The 22804-nt window shown below is 36.6% G+C and overlaps 1 protein-coding gene, 1 long non-coding RNA gene and 1 other non-coding gene across 9 annotated transcripts in view; 1 reads left to right on the top strand and 2 right to left on the bottom strand.

Annotated features, from left to right (window-relative positions):
- The window catches only part of PHIP (PHIP subunit of CUL4-Ring ligase complex), a 131716-nt gene extending 128395 nt beyond the window's left edge, over nucleotides 1-3321 (bottom strand). For 2 of the 4 annotated variants that reach the window (XM_072832275.1, XM_072832276.1), the window contains exons 1-4: nucleotides 3053-3319; nucleotides 2879-2937; nucleotides 2694-2723; nucleotides 2445-2504 (exon numbers count right to left, since the gene is read on the bottom strand). In XM_072832275.1, coding sequence (XP_072688376.1) covers nucleotides 2445-2504; nucleotides 2694-2723; nucleotides 2879-2937; nucleotides 3053-3092 — 189 coding nt within the window. In that variant the 5' untranslated portion in view covers nucleotides 3093-3319. Of the gene's footprint in view, nucleotides 1-2444; nucleotides 2505-2693; nucleotides 2724-2878; nucleotides 2938-3052 lie in introns of all 4 variants that reach the window. The other 2 variants (XM_072832280.1, XM_072832277.1) reach the window with 2 other exon arrangements.
- LOC140636740 (uncharacterized) overlaps nucleotides 2167-22804 on the top strand; it is a 78744-nt gene continuing 58106 nt past the window's right edge. For 2 of the 4 annotated variants that reach the window (XR_012033958.1, XR_012033955.1), the window contains exons 1-2: nucleotides 3522-3909; nucleotides 19592-19825. This is a non-coding gene — a long non-coding RNA (uncharacterized lncRNA). Of the gene's footprint in view, nucleotides 2454-3518; nucleotides 3910-19591; nucleotides 19826-21532; nucleotides 21957-22804 lie in introns of those variants that run through there. The other 2 variants (XR_012033956.1, XR_012033957.1) reach the window with 2 other exon arrangements.
- Nucleotides 17354-17458, bottom strand: LOC140637410 (U6 spliceosomal RNA). Its single transcript, XR_012034529.1, has one exon. It is a non-coding gene; the product is annotated as a U6 spliceosomal RNA (small nuclear RNA).

Raw genomic sequence — 22804 nt, 5'->3', positions numbered from 1 at the left:
ACAACAAAAACAAAGGTTTTTTGAGTAGTAAGAAAGAATTAAGACAACAGAAAACACCATACTAGAGATTTTGCATGTGCTCACTTAGACCTAAAATTTCAAGATCTTACTATTAAACAAAAATATGCTCAGATACCTAGTGTTCCAAAATATTTTAGAGCTAACTCAACCTCAAAAAGTCGAAGTTAAACCAAATACCCACACACCTAGGTACATAGTTTGATGGATATAAAAGCACTCCAAGAGATGTCCTTTTTCCAATAGATAAATATACTCAAAAAATAAAATGAGAAAATGAACCAGAGAACTCTACATTTTAATGAGAGTTCTGTCTCATGAGTAGGCCAACGTGACAATTCTGGTAAAAAGGTGAAAACAGTGCAAGCAAGAAAAACCACAACCGTGCAAAATACAGGTGGATTTTGAAAAATAACAATACTAATGAAGACACTTATTGTCCTAAATGATAAAGAGACAAGAAGTATAAATTCATTTTATTAATATCCGTGAGATGAAAAACCTTCTTCCTCAAAAGATTAAAAATGAACATGGGTACCCCTGTTTTTACTGGAGAAAACAAAATGATATTCCTACAAGTATTACACATTCCCATAATTTAGCAATACACCACTAGCTGCTTCATTTTAAAAATATAACATTACTAAGAGTCTCCAAGTTAAGAACACAGCAATCTTCACTGACTGGGGTTTGTGGGTTTTTACGAGCTACAAGGATGAGTTTTGTAAAAAGAGATGCAAAAAAGTTTTGTAAAATCGGCCCAATTCTAAAAAACAGTATTATAATCTCTACAGTTTTTCCCAAAAACAAGGAAGATATGGAATCCACTTAGGTTTTTGTCAAATACGTACGCGCCCCTGCCCCCAAATTAAAGTATTGCAGATACTGAATCTTAAGAGTTTGTTTCAAACTCCATTCATTATAGCAAAGTATTAAGGAAACTAGCCTCAATCGCTATTATGAAAACTAACAAAGTGTGGAAATAAATAGTTAAGTTTCCATTAAATTTCCTAACCTACGTTTCCCTTATTTCAACATCTGTGAGCACTTACCAACCTGTATTAAAAGTTATTAAATCCACAAGTTAGATACTCTATATCCAAATGAAACAAAAGCCATCAAAATCATGTCACATCTTCACCTCACAGAAGACATTCAATTTTAAGTAGCTGAAACGTCCTAATCATTTCAGAAGCCTTCATGAAGTAATGTTACTGGTTATAACTACCTCAAAACATCAGTCCCGAATCAGTTTCACTGCATAGATTAAGCGCGCTTCCCACCCTCCCACTGCCGGCCTTGTCACTGCTCTAATCGCCCAATAAACACATTCATACAAACAACCTAAATCAATTTGGGAGACAAGAATATGGAAAATTTAACTACCGATACAAATACATTTAGTTTTCCAGTCACACTATACTACTTGGTAGATCCACTTTCAGAAGACAATTTATTAGAAATTGCTAAACATAATCGCTTTGAAAACCCACATTAATGTTTTTCAAGCTATGAAACAAAATATACGCCAGTTTAAACTGAAAACTTTTACTTGCCAAGTTCCGTACGACAATAAATATAAGGGCAAAAATCAAAACTTTTCTGTGGCCCCCCCAGTAATAGTTTTCAATTGAAAGAAGCGGCATAAAACGAAAATTAGCAACATGAGAAAAAGCCTGTTAAAACTCCTGGCTTTTCGAGGTTACAGGCTTTTGCACTTCTGCGAATGTGTTCTGGTAAAAAGCATGATGAGCCTCTGGCCAACTATCATCATACATCTGAACCCCTCAAAACAAACAAACAAAAACCGTAGCTCTGAATTTAAGGAGAGCAAAAGAATCGAGAGAGGAAAAAATAAAAATAAAAATATCGCCTAGCTACGGTTCCGCCGCGGGTGAATAGCCTGCTTGTGAAATGCTAATGCCACTTCGGAGCAGTTAGTCACCAGCTATTGTGTGGGGCAGGAGAAAGCCGAGCCGACCGCGCGTGCAGAGCAGCGAGCGAGCGAGCGAGCAGGCAGGCAGGCGAGCGAGCGAGCAAGCGCGCCCTCCTTCCTCGCGCCGCTCCCGCCGCCGCCGCCGCCGCCGCCGCCGCCGCCTCGCGCGCGCCCCCGCGCCCGCACGGACGCGCGCGCCGGCCCCTCCTCCTCCGGCCTTGCACTGCACAACACTCATGACGTATCTTTATTTCTAGCACATTAACAAAATATCACAAATAAATTGTCGGCAGCCCCCGCGGCCTCGGGGTGCGGGTCCCCCCGACCACTGCCCCCCGAAGCCCCCGCGCCGGCCTCCCAACCCTCCCCGTGGCCTTTGGAGCTTTCACGTTCTGGGGCCAAGTTTTTGTCTCTGTAAAAAATTGCGGGAAATTCAATTTTTATTCGACTCGGGGAAAAGTTTCTTTGCTCCGCGACGTGAATGTCTCACCAGATTCTGGTAGGTCCTGGGATGCTCCTTCCCGGTCCAGTCCGTGCGGCGGGGCAGCAGCTGCGGGGAGAGGACGCCCCGTGAGCCCGGCCCCCAGCCCCAGCCCGCCCGCTCCCCTCCCCCGCCCGCCCCGCGCCCCGGCGGGGACCCCGAGCCCCGCGCCCCGCGCCCCGGCGGCGGCGGTGGCGGCGGCGCGGCCCAGGGGCGGCCGCGCGGCGGCGAGACGCGCCGGGCCGCCGCCGCCCTTACCTCCTTCTCGGCCACCTCGCGGATCAGCACCTGCAACAACAAAGCGGGGAGAGCTGAGCCCCGCGCCCCGGGCCGCAGCCCCGCCGCCGCCGCCGCCGCCGCCGCCGCCGCCGCCGCCGCCGCCGCCCTCCCCCACGCCCGCGAGCAGCGAGCGCCGGCTCGGCCCGCGCCGCGCGCCGCCGTACCTGAGCCGCCTGCTGACAGGGTCCATCTTCCAGGAACCGGGCGATGAGGAAGTAGAGCTCTGCGCGGGAGAGGGGGACGGGGAGACACACAGGCTTAGCGGCCGGGCGGCGGGGGGCGGGGGACCGCGGGCGGAATCGCCCGGTGCCAGCGGCCCCAGCAGCCCCCCGACTTACCCGATCGCAGCTCCGAGAGGCCTTTCCTCTCACAAGACATGTTTATGGGTCACTTCAGGGCCGCCGGCGGGACACCCCGCCGCCGAGGGGAAGCGGGGATGGTGCCGCCGCCTGCCCTATAGCTGTCACTGTGTGTTCACGAGCCCAGCCTCGGCTCCACCATTCAAGCAACGGCGGCGGAGGCGGAGGAGGAGGAGGAGGAAACAACAACTCTCAGGCAGCGGCTACGGCCGCCGCCGCCTCCGCCGCGGATCCCTCCGCCGCAGAAAGGAGTCCGCCGCCTTCGCGGCCCGGGCTTGGCCCCGTCCTCGGCCCGCGCCCCCGCCCCCGCCCCCGCCCCCCGGCGCACAAAAAGGAGTGCCTTGGGCCCCGCGCCCCCGCGCCCCCGCGCCCCGGGCGGCGAGACCCCTGCCCCCGCCTCCCCGGCCAAAGGTGCGATTTATTTATTTATTTCCAGTCGGAGAAGATGTCGGAGCCGGAGCCGCCGGTTGGCTGAAAGGCGCTTTCTCTGTGGAGGCCGCCCGCGGGAGGGAGGGGGGCCGGGGACGGCTCCGCGGAGGGATCTGACGCACACGGAGCCGCAGCACAGGCTCTATTCAGCGGCGCTGGCTGGGGCTGAGATGGAAGTTAGTTTCTATGTAGCAGAAATGGGAAACAAATGAAGCAAAACTGCCCAAAGAGGGGAAATGCCCCGAGGATGGGGCTCCCTCTCACGCGCGCACACAGGCACACACGCAGAGAGCCCTCTCGCGCCGGGCGAACTCGGGATCGCGCTCCCCGGCCCGAGTTGAATGATAGTGTTTGGTTTCTGTCTCTTGCCATGTGCATGTGTATAAATGCTGCGGATTGGCATCTGTGTAAGTCTTGTCCTGCGTTATTTCTGCAGCCTATGCAAAGTGTTGTGTAATTTATTGGAGTGCCGTGTATTGCAATAGAGGTCTGGCTCTTTTTGTTGAGCGTTTGGCGTTTGCAAGCCCGTTATCTGCCGAAGCCACCTCTGCGTATATATCTTTTATTATTGCCGTCGTCTTAAGCATTTTACATGTAAAAAAAAAAAAAAAAATGTTTTTTGGTTTTTTTTTTTTTTTAGTTATTATTTTTTTTTATTGTGGTACGGGCAAAGCGAACTCCTGGTCTGTACTTCAGTTACTCTTTTTCCTGGTTACAAAAGGGCTAGTGATGGCTAATTAGGGATTTGGGATTAAAGAACCTTAAAGCTCTTCTAAGTGTTTACAAGAAGGAATAATGTAAACCTGAGAGAAAGGAAAGAAAGCTAATATTTATCTCTAACTGATCTGGAGGTAATTTACTGACAGATCAATAACCCACCGAAGGATATTGAAAGAGTATACTACAGTTTAGCCAAGGTGATTAGTGATTAAATAATTTAAATTATCTGTGTATCTTACAGTTGACTTCGTCATGCTAATTAATGGCTTCTAATTTGAGGTGTAAACCATTCTTGTTTACAGTTAATCACGGGAAGACTTCTTGAAAACTGACGAAAAGAGAAAAAAATTAATCTTTCGTAAATTAGTATGTAATTACCGGTTTTATTTGCTAAATCATACATCTGTGTTTCGCTGATGAGGGTAAGGGCCTTGTTGTTGGTTTTTTTTTTTTTTAAACGAATATGGGTGAAATTAATGGAAACAATAGAAAAAGCCATTTGTTAGAAAACAAGGACACCAAGTGATATTTATCTCCAGATGATTTAAGCACTTTTCAAAAAGACTTGATAGTTGGGTTTTTTTTTTTTTTTAAGGATTGCATTTTAAAGGGAATTAGGATAGTCGTTCTTTGTTAACATTTAACAAAAGATTCTCCTTTAAAATTTTAGATAATAACCTGCATTTTATGTATCCTTTCTAAAAAGGTTATTTGTGAGTAAAGGACCAACAAGCTGTATTATGGCTTTCTAGATTGTTTCCTCAAGCCTTGTTCCCTTCTCGCTCCTTAACATTGCTAGTGAGAAATACTTGCTGCAACTGCCTTGGGTTGCACTGCAAGACTGCACCGGTGTGATGCCCTGTACTAAATATCCAGAAATCATCCTACACGTGAGGAAGAGGGAAAAAAAAAAAAAGCCTAAACCTCTTTGGAATGATAGGATGTAAAAATTTGCCTTTTAGAACAATCTCAATCGAGTAAAAAAGAGAAGTTACCATGACTTGTCCTATTGCAGCCAGGTTATCAGAATAATGTTATTTACTGAAATGGCAATCTTTCAAATACTGAAAATATTTGCATTTTTAAGGACATTAATTCCATTCTATCTATTGTAGGTAAGTAGCTTACTTCTAGATAGTTAGATTTGAAAAGACAGGCATTTAATATGCCTTTTTGCAATTCTCCTTATTTCTGTGATTGATGCTTTCTATTTTAACTTTTAAAAAAGTCTCATATTCTTCAAATAATTGTGATATTTTACATTATTATGATGTTCTTCATATAAACAGATTTTAGGAACTAAAAATTACAGTTGAAGTCTCGTGGTTTTGACATACTTGTATTAGTCTGATTCTTACTAATAGATGTTTTGTGCTTGCAAAGGAAAATAAACCAAATTATGACATGGAACATGAAATTACTTTGGGTAAAGTTTTCCATATATGTCTTGTGAGTGTTATGTAAACATGGAAAACTGGTATGATTATCCCATGTATGCTTTTCATTTAGAAGCCACGAAAACTTTTCCTAAGCTTGCTACCAGTACTTAGCTGCTAAAAAAAATTTTAAGGAAAATTTCGCTTCTAAGTTTACTGAATATGATGCTCTTGTCATTTTGACTAACAATGTGACAATGTGTAGAGCTTCTTTTTCAAAGACCAAATATGAAGATAGTTGTAACCTTGCTTTTGAATTAATTTATTGCTATCAGTCCACTATAAGAAAATATAGGCTACTGGCTAAAAATTAAAACTTCTCTTCAACCAGTTAAACTATTTTGTTTTTAACAATAGATGTGTTAAATGTCTCTTAAGTCCTTCAAATGTCACAAATACTCCCTTACAATGTTTTAATTCCTTTAAACATGAAACACATTTCTGGATTCTGGCATCATCAATTAACTATAAGGTTTATATTCAGTCATTTTGCATATGTATGCAGAAAATCTGTACATACTGAATTGAAAGAAAATCTTACCTTGAAACCTATATTTTAGTTCCCAAGGCCATGGCACTTGCAGTTCTTTTTCTCAGCATTAACTCTTTTGCATATAAGGATAGCTCGGATTCCATCTATACCCCTTTCTGTTTGATTATTTTAACTTTTTCATGGACTTCAAAAGTAAAGTGTCAATTTAAAGAGATTTCCATGCCTTTTATATAAGAAAGCTAACAAAAAAGTAAAGGTTTGAAAAGCTAACAACATTTTCATTTAATACAGTCTTTTTAGGGAAATTACAAACTTTTCCTGAAATGTAAAAGTTTCTGTAAAATTCACTTCTTTTCACTTGGCATCACATACAACAACATTAACACTTTACAAAAAGTTTCTCTTTATCATGGTAAGCTATTATTCTAATGAAATAATCAAATGCTGCCATTTAAGTTCTTCCTGGAATAAGATGGGATAATATTTATAAATGAAAAGGTCTGACTACATTTATGAAATTTGATTTCTCTCCACTAGGATGATGCAGTAATACATAACTCCAAAAAAAACTCTGCAAATACAATTTTAAAAAACTATATATTGTCTTGTTTTTATTTTGATGTTCTAGTTTTTATTTATTTTTTTTATGGCAAAAACTTTATCCTGTAAAGGGTAGATATGGAAAAGTAGAAAGCATTCTTCTTCAAAAAAAATACCTTTTTAAAAAAATATTCCTCTGCTCTCATGACAAAATACAACTATCAAAAGAGTTGTTTAACACACCCCCACTCCTCCTTCTGGTTTGCTCCCCAATGTTGTATGTTCCTGTCCATGTCTATTTGACTTTCTCTCCACACAGACATTTTTCTTCCTTCACAGAGCCTGAATGTATGTCAAATTTGAAACATACGAGCAGATATACTGTTTGGCTGCTACAGAAAGAATAAAGATAACCAGCTTTAGTAAGCCATCCCATTATTTAACATTCTGTATTGTCTCCCTTATATCTCACTGAAAAACTTCTGTTTGAGTACAATTCCTTTTTAATCTGTAACAAAGATTAGCTGGTTACCAACAATCATATAATTCCTAACCTATTTGAATGTTATTAGTAATTCACCACTCAACTTTTTCCCTCCAAATTAAATAATCCTAGTAGCTTAGATTTTTTATACGTAAGTCTTAGTTTGCACACAAATTACATAGCCTCATGGACTTATTTATATTTTTTACATCAATTCATGAGTTAACAGTACAATTACAAAGATTAAAGAAGAAAAGCAATTTTAGAACATATTCCCACAAGATTTGGAGCAGCACAGTGGATGAAGTAGAAAAAGCTGTTCCAGATGGGAGGAAACTTAAAGGAGAAGTCTGTAGGCATGTTCTATCATATGCAGATGTCTGATGGATCAAGAGTGGGCTGGACTGAGCACAGAACAGCAGAAAAGAGAAGGTAGACTCTGGGGAAGAGATGCAGTGGCTTTGCAAGTTGCTAGTGGTTGTGTCTCCAGTGAAGCATATTGTTATCAATGTGACTTCAAGATGGAATTTGATGACAAGAGTTAAGTAGACACTTGCCTTTACATCTTCCTAAATTCATAAACTTTGAAAACCTCAAGGAAGAAAATTTATTTTATTCATGGAAAGAAAAGGGGGAGATTTATATGACAAATTAGAGAGGAATCTCTACCAAATAAAAATACTCAGAACCAAGGACACAAAGGAGACACTGTTGGTTAAGAAGGAAAATGGTTGTTTAAAGAGTGAGATCTAAAAATAAAATAAAATAAAAATAAATAAATAAATAATAAATAAATAAATAAATAGTGAGATCTGACTGATAAAATGCCCACAAGTCTGACAGGAGACTCAACTATGAGAGTAAGATGTATATCATAGTAAGATCCAACTCAAAATTGAGAATGAAGCCAATTTAGATTTAAACTGACTTTGTAATTTAAAAAAAAAAAAGTGTTTCCATTTTCTGAATTTCTACAGAAAGGCCTAAGTATACCACCTTACTTGTAAGTTGCTTTTATTTTTCCTCTTGTGTCTATATACTTGGCAAAGATCTCCTTAACTTATGCTTCTGTTACTTTATTCTCTTTGATGGATATACTTATATTTGTTGAAATAGTGATTAGCTAACTAGCCCAAACAAAGAATGCATTCCATTATACAGTTATAAGATATAAAATAATATTGATAACAAGTAGATTTTACAAGTGAGATGTGTGCGTTCAAAATTTTAAGAAAAGCTTGTAATTTGATTTTGAGGTTACACCTACAAATCCTATTGCATTCATAGTTTTCATGCTTACATTTGAGCACATAAAAATATAGGTGTAGATGAAATGGTTACAGCAGATTTTTTTAATGCTTATCACAACTTACCAAATGACAATGATTTATAGAAAAACAGTGGCTTTTAAATGGAATCTCCTCATAAGCACATATATGTTATTTTCTCTCAGCAGTTACCAGAAGTGATTTCACTGAACATCATTAGGGAACGTATTTTCTTAAGAATATTGAGTAAGTCATATCATATGAGAAAGAAGAAATATATTGCCTTTTTTAAATGTCTTGCCATCCTTACTTCATGTGCATATGTTATACTTCATGCTTATTTTTGTCATTCAGTGTTTTGGGTTTTTTGGTAAGTTTATGTATAAGATTTCCCTCTTGCCCGAAATCCCCACATTTTCAGTTTTTTCAGTGTCTTTAAACTTTTCTTTCTCTTCTATCACTGAAACTTTAGTTTCCAATGATAAACCAAACAGGAGAATTAAGACATGTAATTAATGTGCATATATCCTAAAAGCTCTAAGAATCTAAAGAGGATCTATTCTTTGCTTCTTAAAGTAGAGACTGTCACACATTAAAATCTTCAAGATCTCTTACTTTCAGCTCTCCTGGTTATTTACACAAAAGACTAGAGAAATAATTTACACAACTGGTGTGAAAAGGAAGGAAAAAAAGCCTTCTTCCTCTGCTTTTCCATAAGAAAAGAAATGAGGTGCTAAGCAGCATGCATTTTCTGTTTGTGAAGTACACTTGTATTTTTGTGTTACTAAACTTTTATCTCAACATTTTTGCCAAAGTCAAGATAAATGCCACCTTTTAAGATATTAGAGTTTGCTGAGTAAGAGGAATTACTGAATTTTTAGAAATTATTCTTTGGGTAATTAATACATCTTTCAGACTCTTGTTTGTAAAGTGTCCTATCTAAGAGTAGTTGAAGAGACCTTAGATTCTCAAACCGCTCTGTGATCACTATTGCCTAACTTAACCTCTTTGGGATGTTTAGTATGGGAAACTTACTTCATTTGCAGAGCCAGATCACATCATGCCTTAAAAAAAATTGCTTTTAAAAGAATCCTTGATGAACTCACAATGGCAAATTTCCACTAAGATCTTTTTCCCTAATGCCTATTAACCTAGCATTCTTCTATTAGGATAATTTTTCCTTTCAATCAGCCAGTTTCTCATGTGGCTTATTTTTTTTCCTTTTCATTATTAAGAGAATGTTTTGATAGAAACATATTTTGTAAGTGTTAAAAAGAAAAATTAGAAATCCTATCCCAAGTTGTGGTGACCTGTACCACTTCTGTGAATGTGTGTTTCTTTTTCTTGGACAAAACTCTGTGAGTTGATCCAAGAACCAAAGTCAACCTTTAATTTCTGTCCCTTGTCTCCATACGCCATTCCTACTTCTATGGTATTTTCTTTGTAGCTTGCTTACTTTCTCTCAGCATCAGCTGAAGAACCATCATTTAAGTACTGGCTTGCAGTTTGACCCTCATTATTGTGTACTTTAATAGAGCACATGTAGATGACCAGCTCACCAGAGGCTGATTGTAGGTAAGACAGCTAATGTCGAGTAGCTGAGACACAACCCGCCCCCCACAATGGCTGCATCTGGAAGGAAAAGGTTTCCATGATAGTCTAGCCAGTCTCCAGAAATTGTCAATTATTAAAATCTGACTTTATTCACAATACCTCAATTTATTGAATGGACTGCAAGAGATAGGAATCAATGGCTATACATACCATTCAAATTATAATGAATTCACATTCCTAAAATAGAACCGATGATACACTTATATGTGTAGATTATGTTTTTATGTGTCTTAACCTGATTGTTTTTAGTAACTAAGTATATATATTTTACAAATACTAGCAGGAATAAATTCCATCAAGTTATTTTTAGTAATTGCAAAATTAACAACATAAAATTTTGTGAAATCAGTTGAGTGTAATATAGGTTAATGTGAAAGCACTTCTTTCACAACAGGTTTTGGAATGAGAATATGATTTCCATATTTTAAAAAATTATGAATTTCAACAGATTAGTTTCAGTTCTATAGCATAAACTATAAAGAAGTTTGAGTTAAGAAGTTCTCTATCCATAATTAGTTTGAAAACATGCAAACCTAGGGTCAAGAATTGCATTAAAACTCCAAATCTTTTTATACTATTCAAGCTTTTTCTTTTAGCTTTTTTAAGTTACAAATATATATTATGATTCTTTAAAAGTTTAGTTCTTTCTGTGAGGTATTTATGCTTCAACACATTAACATTTAGAGTCTAAAAGTCAAGTTGCCTTAACTCAGGAACAATTTTTAAAAATTTCTTTATCATATTAAAATATCAAACATTCAAAAAGTGAAAAAAATAGAAATATCCCCTGGGCACTAGACTCCCAGCATTCAAGATTATTTACATTTGAACAATCTTATTCTTATTTATTTCTTTTTTTTTATTATTTTTAAAAGGATTGTTTATTTGAGAGAGAGAGAGAGTGCATGTGTACATGAGCAAGAGAGGGAGAGTGAGAGGGAGAGAGAGATAATCCTCAAGCTGACTCCCCAGTGAGCGTGGAGCCTGATGTGGGGCTTGATCCCAGGACCCTGAGATCATGACCTGAGCTGAAGAGTCTGACACTTAATGGACTGAGCCACCCAGGCACCCCTAATTTTTATTTTCATTTTTTAGAGAGTGAGTGCACGAGGCAAGAGGGACAGAGGGAAAGGGAGAAGGGGTGATCTTAAGCAGGGTCCATACCAAACACTGAGCCAGGCTCGAGGTTTGATCTCATGACCCTGAGATTATGACCTGAACCAAAATCAAGAGTCAGACACTTAACTGACTAAGCCACCCAGGCACTCCTGGACAATCCCATTTTATCTGTTTTCCCAACCACTCCCTTTCTTGCTTTAAAGTTTTATGTTTTAAAGTAAATCTCCTCATTGCCCCCATAAATAATTTGATACATAGTCCAGAAGCAAGTTCTAACTAGCTTAGTTCTTTCATTGGTTGATTGATTCATTTATTTAGTACCCCATAGACATTTATAGAGAATCTACCATAGTTTAAACACTGGATTAAGCCCTGGAAATTGATTAGCTTACAATGTCATTGGGACCCTTTCTAAGATGTTCTCTTATGATGGGAAGTACACACTGTTAACAAATCAGGTCATATCATTCAACTTCTCAAAACCCTTCAATGATACTTTATTAACTCCTAGACAATCCTCAATATGACGTGTGGAATCCCTCGTAATCTGCCTCCCTCAACCTCTCCACACTCAACTTTACCCCCTGGACCACAAGCAATCTAAATTCCTCCTATATGGAATTAGTTTTCCAAATATGCCTTTCATTGTTTGCACATGCTGGTCCATCTTTCTAGAACCTTCGTCTCAAAACCAGACCAATTCTCATGAAGTTTTCAAGACATCACCCAGTTATCTATTGCTTCTTTAAGAAACTGTATGGCTCTCCTCCTAACAAATAGCCAGATGTTTATCCTCTGTGCTTCCAGAACATGTTCTGTATGTCTCTTATAGCACAACTTTCAGGCATATTAATTATAGTTTTATATTATTTTTGACTCACTAAGATGTTTTGGAAAGTCTCTGAACTTTGGATTTCTATATCCCCAATATATGCAACAATTCAGAATATACAACAGATGTTTAATAAAATCAGTGTTTTTTTTTTTCTTGGAATGTTTTTTTTTTCCATAAACTATGGTCATTTCTGGAGGTGGTTCCTAATAATGACCCCAGTTTGCCTAATTTTATGACTAACACAGGCACATAGAACCATGGACAGTTTTCCCATTGAAGGGAAGGAAACAAAATATGTGTTGTATTTAAAAGAAACACCAGAATGTCCTGCAAATCTTGAGATCAGCTCTACCCTTTTGGAACTTTTGTTACAGAATTATTGAAATATTAAATGAAAGAATGATATGATCAATAAAGGAAGGCACAGAATACAAAAATAATGACCAAAAAAAAAGGAAGCCTAACTTAAAGTGAATGATATCAAATCCCTCTTTTCCCCTCTGAAATTCCCTTTCCTACTTAACATGTCTTTTTTAGTACATTTTCCCTAGTTGTCTTTTGTCTCCATCTTCCATCTTGTGCCCTGAAGAACTAGTAGAAAAACAAACATACATGTAAAAAGAATATAAAATCAATGGAATGGTGCCTCAGTGGGGCCCCAATAGCAAGTGGAAAAGAGGATCTCAGAAATTACATCCATAATCATGATGATTCCACACATAGGGTCATAGAATTTTAGAGCTGGAAAGAACCCTACAGCTTACCGAGTCCAAATTCCATTTCAGGGAGGTGAAATGATTTGTCTAAATTTACTCCCTCCTTTTAAAATATCAGTCAGCCTTGCAGTTTTTCCAAGGTATTGGTGAAAGGGTAGGATAGCTAAATAGCCAAAAGAGAATAATTTAGCATGGATGAGTCAACATGACTTCTGCATAAGAGATGATGTTTATTGGTTTCACCAGTTATTTGAGGGGAGAAATAAGCATAACTAAGGAGATTTAGAGAGAAAAACTATATTTAAACTTCCAAAAGGATTTTTGACCAGTTTCCATATCAGACTACTTAAACAATCTCTGTAAGAGATTAGCTTGGAGAGAATTAAGGAGAAATCTGAGTAGTTAATAACCGACAAGAATCAATTCCTAATTCTGTTTTTTACTGAGTATCCTAGGTCAAATTATTTCACCTTACTTACGATCAGTTTCCCACAAATAATAGGAATAGTAATTTTATCTAAGTCGCCAGGCTACTAAGAGGATTGAATAAGATAATAACACTTTATAATAAGAGCTAACATATGTTAAGTACTTATTATATGTCAGACACCGGTCTAAGTGTTTAACAAATATTATCTCACTTAATCCTCACAAGGCCCCAGTGAGGAAAAATACTGTTATTTTCTCCCCTCTTTAAAGATGAGAGAACTGAGGCATAGAGTGGTGAAGCAACTCATCCTGAATCATGAAGCTAGTTATTGTAGAGTCAGGAATTGAACCAAGGAAGGCTAGTTCTAGAGCCCCTACTCTTGGCCAGTCAGCCTCCTGACTCTTTTGCTATTAATATGCTCAAACCCCTTTTCATGCACGCCCTAAGTACATTATAATAAGGCCTTAATAAATGTTAGTTATTACTACTTTTATACATTTTCCAGTAGAAGAAAACAGGAAGACCTACTATTGACTAAAGACTCATTTTAAACATAAGGCATTCTCTTTAAAACCAACCTGGAAAGAGATGCCTGGGTGGCTCAGTAGTTGAGCGCCTGCCTTTGGCCCAGGGCATGATCCTAGAGTCCCAGGATCGAGTCCCACATTGGGCTCCTTGCATGGAGCCTGCTTCTCCCTCAACCTATGTCTCTGCTTCTCTCTGTGTGTGTCTCTCATGAATAAGTAAATACAATCTTAAAAAAAAGAAAACCAACCTGGAAGGTCATAGACACCTAGGCAGTTCCCATTTTCCAACTGTGGCCAGAAGCCAAGGTCAGAACTGAGATTCCAGGGAAAATAGTCTTGTTCTCAAGCACCTGTTCTTTTTACAACATCTTAGCCCATACTGTTACTTGAATTCACACTCTTCGTTATTCCTATTCTATCCAAACCACACTTAGATGTATGAGTAGGTATATACAGAACACGTAAAGTATATATATATATATATATATATATATATATATATATATATATATATATATATTTTTTTTTTTTATTTGACCTATAAGTAAGCAATATTTAATAAAAAGGATTTGAACAGTAGCAAGGGCAAAATTTAGTAAGTTTCTAAAGAACAGAAACTGATGGCTCATGTCCCCAGAGTCAACGCTGGAGCCAGGCAAGTTTCATGATTTACAACACAATGGGGCACACAAATACACATTAAATTTTACTAATTTTCAGCTGTTAGTAAGCTTTTCTGGGGGAAAAAAGGACCAAGCCAATGATTTCAAATGGCAGGATCCCAAGATGAACTGCTAGACAAAGAATCTATAGTCATTTTACATTATTTCCTGTAAAACATTGTCTGAAAAAGCTTTTGTACCAAAAATGAATGCAAAGTACTGTGAGGATGAGTGCTGGAAATATAAAGCATTATCCCATAGTACTGTACATCAGCATCAGAAATATTTTTTAATTCTAGTCACCATACCTCAAGGAAAACATAAGGCCATAAGGCAAGAAACCACCTAGGAAAAGGTAATTAAAATTACATAAAGATATGGAAAGTTGTCTGCCAGAAAATGGACAAAAAATATCAATACTTTGAAAACTAATAAAGTAAGGATGAAAATGGATAGGATAAACACAAACTTATTCATCAAAATCTGCAATTTCAGAGACCAGCAAGTTGTCCTTGTTGTTGTTATTATGAATGCTTCATAATGTATTTTCCAAGAGAGACATGATCTCCCACAGCATCACCATATATTATCACAGGAAATTTAACAATAATTTTATTATCTAATATAAATATAGATCCTAATTTCTCAAATATTCCAAAAAGTCCTTTATAGCTTGTTATTCTTTCTTTCCTTCCTTGCTTGTTGCTTCTTGCTTTTTCCCTTCCTTTCTTTCTTCCTTCCCTGTATTCTTGTTCTAATCCAAGTCCAACCAGATAGCTCACATTGCATTTACTTGGCATAACTCCCTAGTCTCCCTTAATATGATCAGCCAGACTTTTTCATCTTTCTCATCATTGGTCGTTTTTTAAGAGTCCAGTCAAATTATTTTGCAGAATGTTTCTCAATTTGAATTTCCTTGTTCCCTCATGATTAGATAAAGTTTTTTGCAACAATACCACCTAAGTAATGTATCCTGTGAGCACTACTTAAAGCTTGAAAGAGAAGAGATTTAGGACCCATGAAATCTTACTGTACCCCCAACTTGTATTTGCTACTCCCAAATGAAGACAGAGGAAGTAACGTTATTGGTCCAAAATACTTAAAATAGAAGTTCTTAATACATGGCCTTATGTTTTCCTTGAAGCATGGTTACTACCTCAAATCCATTAAGAGGTTAAGGGATGTTTCAAAAGACCTCTTTAACTTTTTGCAGGTAACATTACAGGGCCTAATATGCCTATGTCTCTTGACATTACTTCCAAGAGCTGAATGCTGACTATGCTATGCTATCTTGATCAAAGATGGCATTTTCTAATATCTCCCTCTTTTCACAAAACCAAATCCCAGTCTGTTAGGACTGTTTGCAAAGTTTATTCTAAATGCTCCTTTCAGAATGTATTTCTTTAAGAGATTTTAAAATCTTTGTGAGAAGAGGATTTATATATCAAGACTGGCTAACTCCAAGTTGCCTATATCCATGGTGTCTGCAAGTGTATATTTCTTTTTTTTTTAAGTTTGTTTGATTTTAAGTAATCTCTATCCCCAACGTGAGGCTTGAACTCATGATCCCAAGATCAAGAGTTGCATGCTCTCCTGACAAAGCCAGCCAAGAACCTCAAGTGTATATTTCACTAATTTATCTATCCCAAGTCCCTCAAACTTGAGCAAGGTATAAGATCCACATAACTGACAACAGATACAGAGAATCACTAGTTTTTTTTAGAATTTCCAAACTGAAATTTACTTACCTTATTGTTTTGCGACAATATGGAATAAAATTAACATTGATTTTGAATGCAGAAAGAATTTAAACCTTAACACTGTTACTTATTCTCCAGCTTCTTACATATAAATTAACTTTTTAAAGTTGTATCCTCCACATTTGTAACATGGAAGTCATGGCACCTACCTTTCAGTGCTGTTGTAAGAATTAAATGTGAAAAAACAAAGAATTAAATGTGATAATCTCAAATTCCACTTGTTCATCGGTGGTATATAGGAAATAATATTTTATTGATGATTGTGTCTATGTTTATGAGGGATATTGGTCTATAGTTTTATTTTTTTAATATCTTTGTCTAGTTTTGATAGGTGGGCTCATAAAAGGAGTTAAGAGGTATTCTTTCTTCTTTATTCTCTGAAAGAGATTTTAAAGAATTATTATAAATTCTTCCTTAAATATTTGGTAGAGTTCACCAGTGAACCCAGCTGGGCCTGGTGTTTTCTGTTTTGGAAAGTTATTAGTTACGGATCCAATTTCTTTACCAGATAGATACAGACCTATTCAGATTTTGTATTTCTTCTTATGTAAGTTTAGGAAAATTGTGTCTTTGGAAGAATTGGTCCATTTCACCTAATTTGTCAAATTTGTGGGCATAGAGTTGTTCATAGTATTCCTCTATTATACTTTTTTAATTATCCTTTTTAAAAAAGATTTATTTATTTTACAGAGCGAGCGAGAGAGAGAGAGAGAGAGAGAGAGAGAATGTTTGGGGGGGGCAGAGAGAGAGGGAGAGAGAATCTCAAAAGACTGTCCGCTGGGTATAGAGTCCAACACAGGACTTGATCTCACCATCCTGAGATCATGACTGAAGCTGATATCAAGAGTTGGATACTTAACCAAATGAGCCCCCAGATGCCCCTTCTATTATCCTTTTAATGTCCATAGGATCTGGTAGTGATGTCCCCTCTTTCATTTCTTATATTAATAATTTGTGTCCCATCTCTATTTATCTTTGTTAGTCTGGCTAGAAGTTGATCAATTTCATCGATCTTTTCAAAGATCTAGCTTTTGGTTTTGTTGCTTTTTCTCCATTGATCTCCTGTTTTGATTTCTGTTGTTGTTGTTGTTGTTGTTGTTGTTGTTGTTGTTCTTCTTCTTCTTCTTCTTCTTCTTCTTCTTCTTCTTCTTTTGGTAATTTATGACAATTTTAATTATGTTTTTTATTTTAATTCCAGTATAGTTAACATACAGTGTTATATTAGTTTCAAGTGTACAATATAGTGAAAAAATATGGAACACTTCATTAATTTGGGTGTCATCCTTGCACAAGGACCATGCTAATCTTCTTTGTGTCATTCCCATTTTTTTAAGTACATGGGCTGCCGAAGTGAGCACTTTGCTCTAATTCTTATTACTTCTTTTCTTCTGCTTACTTTAGATTTAATTTCTTATCATTTTCTAGTTTCCTTGGTGTAAATTTAGATTATTGATTTTTGCTCTTTTATCTTTTTAAAAATATATGCATTCAATGCTATAAACTTCCCCCAAGCACTGCTTTCACTGCATCTCAAAGTTTTGATAAATTGTGCTTTTATTTTCATTTAATTACAAATATTTAAATATTTCTCTTGCTATTTCTTGTTTTATCTCTCTGCTGTTTAGAAATGTGTTGTTTAATCTTCACATATTTTGAAAGTTTCCAATTACCTTTCTATTTTTGATTTCTAGTTTAATTCCATTGTGATCTGAATGTAAGCATTGTTTGGTTTCTGTTATTTTAATTTAAGGTGTGTTTTATGGCCCAGAATGTGGTCTTTCTTGGTGAATGTTCCATGCAATCTTGAAAAGAATGTATATTCTGTTGTTGGATGAAATAGTCTACAGCTGTCAGTTATATCCAGTTGATGGTGTTCACCTGTGTCTTTCTGATTTTCTGCTTGCTGTATATGTTCATTTTTGATAGGGATATTGAAGTCTCCAACAATGATAGTGGATTCATCTATTTCTCTTCTCAGTTCCATCGATTTTGCCTCATGCAATTTGACACTCTCTTGTTAGGTGAATACAAATTAAAGATTATTATACCTTCCTGGAATTAACCCTTTTGTCATTACGTAATGACCAATCTTTATCTCTGATAACTTTCTTTGCTTTGATGTCTACTCTGTTTGAAATTGATATAGCTATTCCTGTTCTCTTTTAATTACTGTTCACACTATATATATTTCTCTATCCATTAACTTTCAATTTATATGTGTCTTTATATTTACAGTGTGTTTAGCGGACTGCTTATAGTTCTCTCCTGATTCTTGATTCACTCTGACAATCTCTATCTTTTAATTGGTGCATTTAGACCATTGACATTTGAAATGATTATTGATACAGTTGGATTAATATCTACCATATTTGTTACTGTCTTCTATTTGTTGTCCTTGACCTTTGTTCCTATTTTTCTCTTCCACTTTTTCTGCCTTCTATGGTTTTAATTGAATATTTTATATGGCACCACTTTCTCTCCTTTCTTAGCATATCAATTATATATATATTTTTTATTTTTTCTCAGTGGTTGCCCTAGAGTTTGCAATATACATTCACAACTAATCCAAGTCCACTTTCAAAACACTGTGCCACTTCATGGGTATTGTGAGTACCTTATAATAATTAAATAATCTTAATTCCTCCCTCTTGTCCCTTGTATTATTGCTGTCATACATTTTACTTGTATATAAGCATACGTAAGCATATATATGCATAACATATATACATAAGTATGCATAATCAAATACCTTATTGCTATTATTATTTTTTGTCATTATCTATTAGATCATTAGGAATAAGAAAAACAAAAGTTTTAATTTTATTTTCACTTATTTCCTCTTTAGTGCTCTTCTTTCCTTTATGTAGATTTTAATTTCTAACCTATATTATTTTCTTTCTCTCGAAAGAACTTCTTTTTAAACATTTATTGTAACTCTAGTTTACTGACAATAAATTACCTCAGTATCAATTTGTCTGAGGAAGTCTTTATTTCACCTTCACTTTTGAAGGATAATTTCACAGGATACAGAATTACAAAAATTGATTTGTTTTCTGTTAGCACTTTTAAGTATTTCACTCTACTCTCTTATTGCATTGTTTCTGAGAAGTTGGATACAATTATTATCTTTTTCCCCTTATACATAATGTGTTTTATATCTCTGGCTTCTTGCAGGATTTTTTTCTTTATCTTTGATTTCCTATAGTTTGACAATGATATGTTAGGTGTAAGGTTCTGGGGGTTTATCCTTCTTGGTGTTCTCTGAGATTCCTGGATTTGTGGATTGGTGTCTGACAATAATTTGGGAAAAATTCTCAACCATTATTGTTTCAAATATCTCTTCTGTTCCATTCTCTTTTTCTTCTTCTCGTATTCCCTTATGCATTGTCATATTTTTTGTAGTTGTCTTATATTCTTTGGATATTCTATTATGTTTTTCTCAATCTTTATTCTCTTTGTTTTTCATTTTATTTTATTTATTTCAGAGAGAGAGAGCACAAGCATGACCAAGGGAGGGGCAGAGGGAGGAACAGACTCTGCAGTGAGCAGGGAGCCCCATATGTGGCTCAATTTCAGGACTCTGGGATCATGACCTGAGCAGAAGGCAGATGCTTAACCAACTGAGCCACCCAGGCACTCCATGCTTTTCAGTTTTTGAGATTTCTATGGATGTATCATCAAACTCAGAGATTCTCTTCTCAACTACATCCAATGTACAGGTAAGTCCATCAAAAATATTGTTACATATTTTTTTAAATTTTTACTTATTTGAGAGAGAGAGGGAGTGGAGTGATAGTGATAGGGGCAGAGGGAGAGGGAGAGAGAGTTAAGCAGTCTCCCTGCTGGGTGTGGAACTCTATGTGGGACTTGATCTTAGGACCCTGAGATCATGACTTTAGCTGAAATCGAGTCAGCTGCTTAACCAACTGCATTGCCCAGGTGTTCATACATTTATTTTAAATCTCTAGCTTTCGTTTTGGTTCTTAGATCCAAATTTCTCTCTCTCTCTGTTCACATTATCTACCTGTTCTTGCATTCTGTCTATTTTATTTATTGGAGCCCTTAGCATATTAATCATCATTGTTTAAAATTCCTGGTCTGATAATTCCAACACACCTGTTATGTCTGATTCTGATGCTTGCTGTTTCTTCAAGTTGTGGGGCTTTATGGTTTTGGTTTTGTTGCTGTTGTTGTGTTTGTTTGTTTTGCCTCTTAGTATGCTTTGTAATTTTTTTATTGATAGCCAGATGATGTCTGTCTGTAGGCAATAAGCTGGAACAGTCTGGGTACTCATCTCATTTGTTTTGTATCATAAAATCATTGCCACTCATTCCCTGATATCCACTTCCTTGAAAACCAATGACTCATATATTTTATTCGGTTTTTTATTTGTTTTAGGCAGGAGGGTAAATCCAGCCCATGCAATTCCATTTTGGCTGAAAGCAGAAGTATATCCTTCCACTTATAAAATATTTATCTCACCAAATTTTACTAACTTATCTCTACATTATGCTTATTTTTTAGTAATATTTTAAAACTTTGACACTCTAAAAAAAATGTGACTTTTCCCCAAGGGGAAAAAAGCTTTTCATTGTTGTATTCATCTTGGTGCTTGAGTCATATAATTTTTACCCATCAGCTTCATAAAAGGTCTTCAGTGTAAGCTATTGGGATCAATTTGACAGTAAGACTTTGTATGATGAATGCATTCCCTAATTGTGAAAAAAAAAAAAAAAAAGAAAGAAAGAAAAAAACCTAAGCAAAAGATTAAACTGCTGTGCCTAATTCTTCTTTGCCACAGCACTGTTCTTTGCAAAAAAAGGTTGGAAACTGGCCATGTTTTCTTTTGTGTCCATTTTGTTTTTTCCACCATGTTTAGTTGGGAAGTCATAAAGATATATTTTTTAACCTTTTAAAAGAGGAAAAATAGAATTTTTTCTACAATTATTTATGTAAAGCATACATCTGTCTGCCAAATCTACCATTAAATCAAGAGCTAAAATTTTAACATTAGACAAATTTAGGTTTGACTTCTTTGGGGCTGTCAGTGATGACAGAATGTCTAATACTTAGAGCTTATTCATTCCTTTTGTGTGCTTGTGTGTACCCATCTGGGGTTTACTACTGTCAGAAAAGCTCCTGTCCTTTGCTATTCTATCTTCCAGCAAACATTATACATACTGGCAGGTGAGAATATCACATTATGAAAGTTATATAGACTTCAATGGCAGGGAAAAGGCTGTGTTCATGGCAAGTTCATGACATATGCCATTGTGAAATAGTTTCTTAACCTGAGACCTGATAAATAGCAGCTTTGAAATCTATGAGCATTTTAAAATTGTATGCAGATATTTGTGTATGTGTTTATATTTTCTGTACATAGAATCTATAATTTTATTTATACTCAGAGTTTTTATTTTTTTTAGATTTTATTTATTTATTCATGAGAGACATAGAGAGAGAATGAGGCATAGACACAGGCAGAGGGATAAGCAGGCTCCATGCAGGAAGCTTGACGTGGGACTTGATCCAGGGTCTCCAGGACCACACCCTGGGCTGAAGGAGGCACTAAACCGCTGAGCCACCCGCGCTGCCCCAAAGAGAGTTTTTAAATGATGAGTGCTTCATGTAGTTCTATTGCAAAGAAGAGCAAGAGAACAATCAGACCTACTGTCAAAGTACTATGGAATGACCCATAAAATTATTCTCTGAGAATAAATTAAGAATCTAGATCACTCAGGCCTCAAAGTGGACTTCTTTGGCCCAATGATCTTCTGCTACAACTGAAATTACAGCTGGTAGTTTAACACCAAGATAATCAGCTCATCTGGTGTCTTAGAAATGTAACAGGTTTGTATTTGATTTTTATTTTTTCTGTCATGTTAAAATCATATAAATAAATACACATTCAGATGAAACTTTTGTTTAAGTCTGTAAAATATTTCTAGGAAGCTGACATTAAAAGAAAAAGAAAGAAAAAGTTTCTTATCCACCTGGTTAACTTTTTAAGTGAAAGCAATGAGGTATTAGTTTACTTATGTATATGCTAAATCATAAAGCAAGTTTGATAAAATTAATTGCATTATATATCAAGAATTGAATTATTTTTAAAAATCACATTATTCTTTCTCACAGCAAACCATGTCTTTGCTACTTTTCTCTGTCCAGTTAAGGAACACTAGATTTCAGAATGTAGGTTAGTCATTGTAATCATTCTATAATAAATCAATCTATCATGTTTTCTATAAGGCAAGTGTTATTATTTCTATGTAGAAATATGTAACTCTAACAAACTAGAACCCCTAAAACAACTTATGCTAATAAGAGAAATCCACCTCCTTATTTTTGATAGTGTTTATTAAGCACCTTCTTTTGATCTAAATCTCCCTTTAGCTCATTTTTGATGCGTAGGGATGTTTCTTTGGTAAAAAGAATGATAACAAGGAAGTCATCCTTCAAAAAATATATTTCCATCCATTCATATTCCTTTCTTTTTATGCCACATCTTAGACTCAACTTCTACTCATTTCTTCCTTTGGCAGTTTCCTTTTTTATTTCAACTCCAGAATTAAGCAATATATATTAAAAAAATAACAGTTCACTCATAAGAACAGAGTCAATAATATACCAAAATAAAGTATATTTCAAGCAGAAAGTGCTTTTTTAATCTCTGAAGCATTTTACTGCATTTTAAATAT

This window comes from Canis lupus, chromosome 7 (genome assembly GCF_048164855.1).
Source record: "Canis lupus baileyi chromosome 7, mCanLup2.hap1, whole genome shotgun sequence".
In the NCBI taxonomy this organism is placed as follows: domain Eukaryota; kingdom Metazoa; phylum Chordata; class Mammalia; order Carnivora; family Canidae; genus Canis; species Canis lupus.
The sequence above is the reverse complement of the archived record's forward strand: the minus strand, read 5'-3'. Positions and strand labels throughout refer to the sequence as shown.